This window comes from Ananas comosus, linkage group 6, assembly GCF_001540865.1.
Source record: "Ananas comosus cultivar F153 linkage group 6, ASM154086v1, whole genome shotgun sequence".
Lineage (NCBI taxonomy): Eukaryota > Viridiplantae > Streptophyta > Magnoliopsida > Poales > Bromeliaceae > Ananas > Ananas comosus.
In genome coordinates, this window is record NC_033626.1 from 2,917,971 (window position 1) to 2,921,477 (window position 3,507).

Sequence of the window (3,507 nt, forward strand, 5' to 3'; positions counted from 1 at the left end):
TAGATTTAGATCCGAGTTCGAGCCGAACTTTAATTAAGCTCGGTTCGAGCTCGCTCAGATTAAAGCTCAGCTCGGCTCGAGCTCGAGATTTGCTCGGTTAACTTTAAGAGCTGTAATATATTAGTTATCAAATTAAAAATATATTGTAATGGATGTTAAACTACGTTATACAGGTTATCAAGTTTTATGTTTTATTAACGTTCTTTACACTCGATCCCACTGACGGATTGACCCACTCCCAGTCTCCCTGTTTCTCTCTCTCTCTCTCTCTCTCTCCTTTTTTTTATCCTTAAACCCTTAAACTTACAATAGTATAAAATCCCAATACACGTTGTCATTTTCAGACTTTCTCTCTCACACAATACATTTAAATTTCAACCCGAGTTAACGTGCCAACATAAACAACCCAAATAAAATTTCCGGTTGTTATTACCGGGTTTAATTTAATTTCGGATATATATTAATTTTATGTAATATATATTCGAAATTAATTTCAAGCCGAATTTGAGCTGACATAAGCTCGCCCGAGTTCGGCTCCTTTCCACCCCTAAATATTCCTATATAAGAAGTCTTATATCTACACTACGTACACGTGCACGACAATTAAGTCCGCGTACGTCAGGATCTCTAAATTGACAGTGATAAATTTCTGGGGCCCTCTAAGATAGCATCTTAATTTAAGAATTGACGGAAAAAAAAAAAAACATAATAACGTGCAGAGCTAGTGTACGTGCAAATTAACTTGCACATTATTTGGGTCTAAAATTTCGCATTACGCTTTTGGAAGGGAATGACATATGTGGTTAATTATCGCCTTACATGATTTGGATATGATATTAATTAATTGTAGAACTAGATTGTCATTGTTTTTAGTTGGTAAAAATATATAGAATTTATCTAAATTATGGATTAATTTTAGTTGGTAGAACTAGATTTGGATATGATATTAAATAAGGTTTTACCGAGTAAACTATATCATTTTTCTACTCTTCACTCACTATTAAATGTTGGATAATTTATAAACTATCACACGTACAACACCTAGCTAGCACCTCTTTTGTTGGATAATTATATACTTCATCCTAACAAATATAATACGCCAATGATTGTACTTATCAAGAACTTCTATAGTTGTGAATTTTGATTTCCTGGTCCAGAATAAATATTTGATGCTTCAATTAGATGCATGTTACATCTTCCATCATTTCTTTTTGAAAGATATAACAATTTCTAGACACCCCCTACCTAATGTATGAATGACAATTATGAAACCACAAATAAGACAAAAAAGAAAGAAAGTTTTTTAAAATTGAGAGCAAGTTTTCATTTACAAGTGACACTTTATAGGATTAATTTATACTAAAAAAGAAGTTAAAAACAATTATATATTGTACCAAACAAATTAAGCCTTAAATTGGCACTATTAAAGCCTATTAGTCTATTTTGAAGTCTTAATCTTAGTTGGAATTGAAACAAGAGATTTGAGAAATTTTCTGTATATTATTCATCTAAATCCATTCTCTTATATAGAGAGAGGAAAAGCTTTACATGGAAGTACAGGATTATATCCTGTTATACAAAGAAATAAATAATACTATCCTAATAAGAAAGTAATATACATAGTAATATATATATATTATATATGGTAACATATATAATATATATATGGTATGTAATATATATGATAACACCCCTCCGCAAACTCAAGGTGGGTTAAACACCGAGAGTTTGGATAAAAGAAAATGATGACGTTGTGTGGTATGAGACTTTGTGAAGAAGTCGGCAAGCTGAAGACGAGAAGATATAAACGGTAAGGCCAGTGTGCCATTAAGAAAATGATGCCGAACGAAGTGACAATCAATTTCAATATGTTTAGTGCGTTCATGAAATACCGGATTATTAGCAATCTTGATGGCACTTTGATTGTCACAATACAGAGGTGTCGGAGTAGAGCAAGTAATGCCAATATCACCAAGAAGACGACGAAGCCAAACAACCTCATGGAGCCTTGAACGTGAAGCTCGAATAAGACTGCGACTAACCCGACCCCTGGTATGACTAGCAGCTAGGTGGTGCCCAATAACGTAGAAAGAACCACTAAGCGAATAAAGGACCGCTCGATTCTTTGTCTTATAACAGAGGTTTAGATCACGGCTTCGACTCATAGCACGATACAGACGATGTCGTAGANCAGGAACTAAGTCAATTTTGCATTTAGATGATAATTAGGTTGCTTCTAAAATAAGATAAATAGTGACTGGATGGTTAGATTGGAACAAGAGGGATAAGAGTTATAATTTTAAGTTAAAATTATTTTATCTAATTAATTAACATCAAAATATTAAAAAATAATTTAATAAATTACTAAATTTATTAGCAATGAATATTGTATAAGATAATAAAAGATATTAAATAATTAAATAAATATAAAAAATGATTTAAATTTTTAATTAGTTAGTAAATTATTTTAGTTAGATAACTAGTAAAAAGTTTAATTAGATTAATAGAAATATATTAATGGTTGATCAATATAAATATTAGTTTATAGATTAATATATGTAATTATTAATCATTAATTAGCTAATTAATTATAAGCAATAAATTAATTAATTACTTTATTATTTAAGCAATGAATAATGATTTAAATATATTAAATTAATTAAAATTTAATATCATAATTAAAATTAAAGTTAGGCTTTAATTAACTTTGTTCCCATGGAAAGAAGCTTGTTCCAAAGAAATGATGGAACAGTGCAGTTACAGCCTTATATTGGGTTATACTAGCTTATTTCAAAAATTCGAGAATTATTGTTCTCGAGAAATGATGAAACAGCGCAGTTCTAGCCTTATATCGGGTTATACCAGCTTATTTCAAAGACCCGAGAATTATTGTTCTCGATCGGGTACGAAAATTTGCATTTGAAATTAAACAAAGAAAAAAACAATAGCTTATCCCCCCGCCCTTTGTTGGCGAACTAAACACTGCCTAAATATATCTAGAATATGTAGTATGCACATGTTTCAAACGTAGGCCATTAGAATTCCCAAGAACCCTCCCTAGTGTTTATTGCACCCATCATTGGTGGACACCCTTGTTAAGCCGTATCCCAAGGGAATTAATTAGTTGACCCGTGGAATTCGTTTTGTCCCCCATGACTAACACATGTACTCACACCCTATTGGCCAAGACCAGTCAAATTAAGCTTTTCAATCTAGAGCTTCTTCAACCTTGGAAAAGCGCTTCTTTTCCTTGTTAAACCCTCAACTCAATTTCCCACCATCAACGCCACCAACTAATTCTCCTCTTCATTAGTTCAATAAATTGGAACCAATTAAGAAGAGTTTAGTACATCGATCATTACTGAATGAGTTTGACTCTCGTGAAGAGAGCACCAACAATTAAACTAAATTCGAAAGCGCAATTCTAGTCCAACAATCACCCCATCACTGTATAATTCATTAGTCATTTCTGAGTTACTACAAAACAAGAACACAATTAACAAGAGA

At 31.9% G+C, this 3,507-nt stretch overlaps 1 protein-coding gene across 1 annotated transcript in view; it reads right to left on the bottom strand.

The window, feature by feature from the left end:
* LOC109711627 (probable xyloglucan endotransglucosylase/hydrolase protein 25) overlaps nucleotides 3,464-3,507 on the bottom strand; it is a 1,298-nt gene continuing 1,254 nt past the window's right edge. Inside the window, exon 4 of the mRNA XM_020234770.1 lies at nucleotides 3,464-3,477. Coding sequence (XP_020090359.1) covers nucleotides 3,464-3,477 — 14 coding nt within the window. The remainder of the gene's footprint in view (nucleotides 3,478-3,507) is intronic.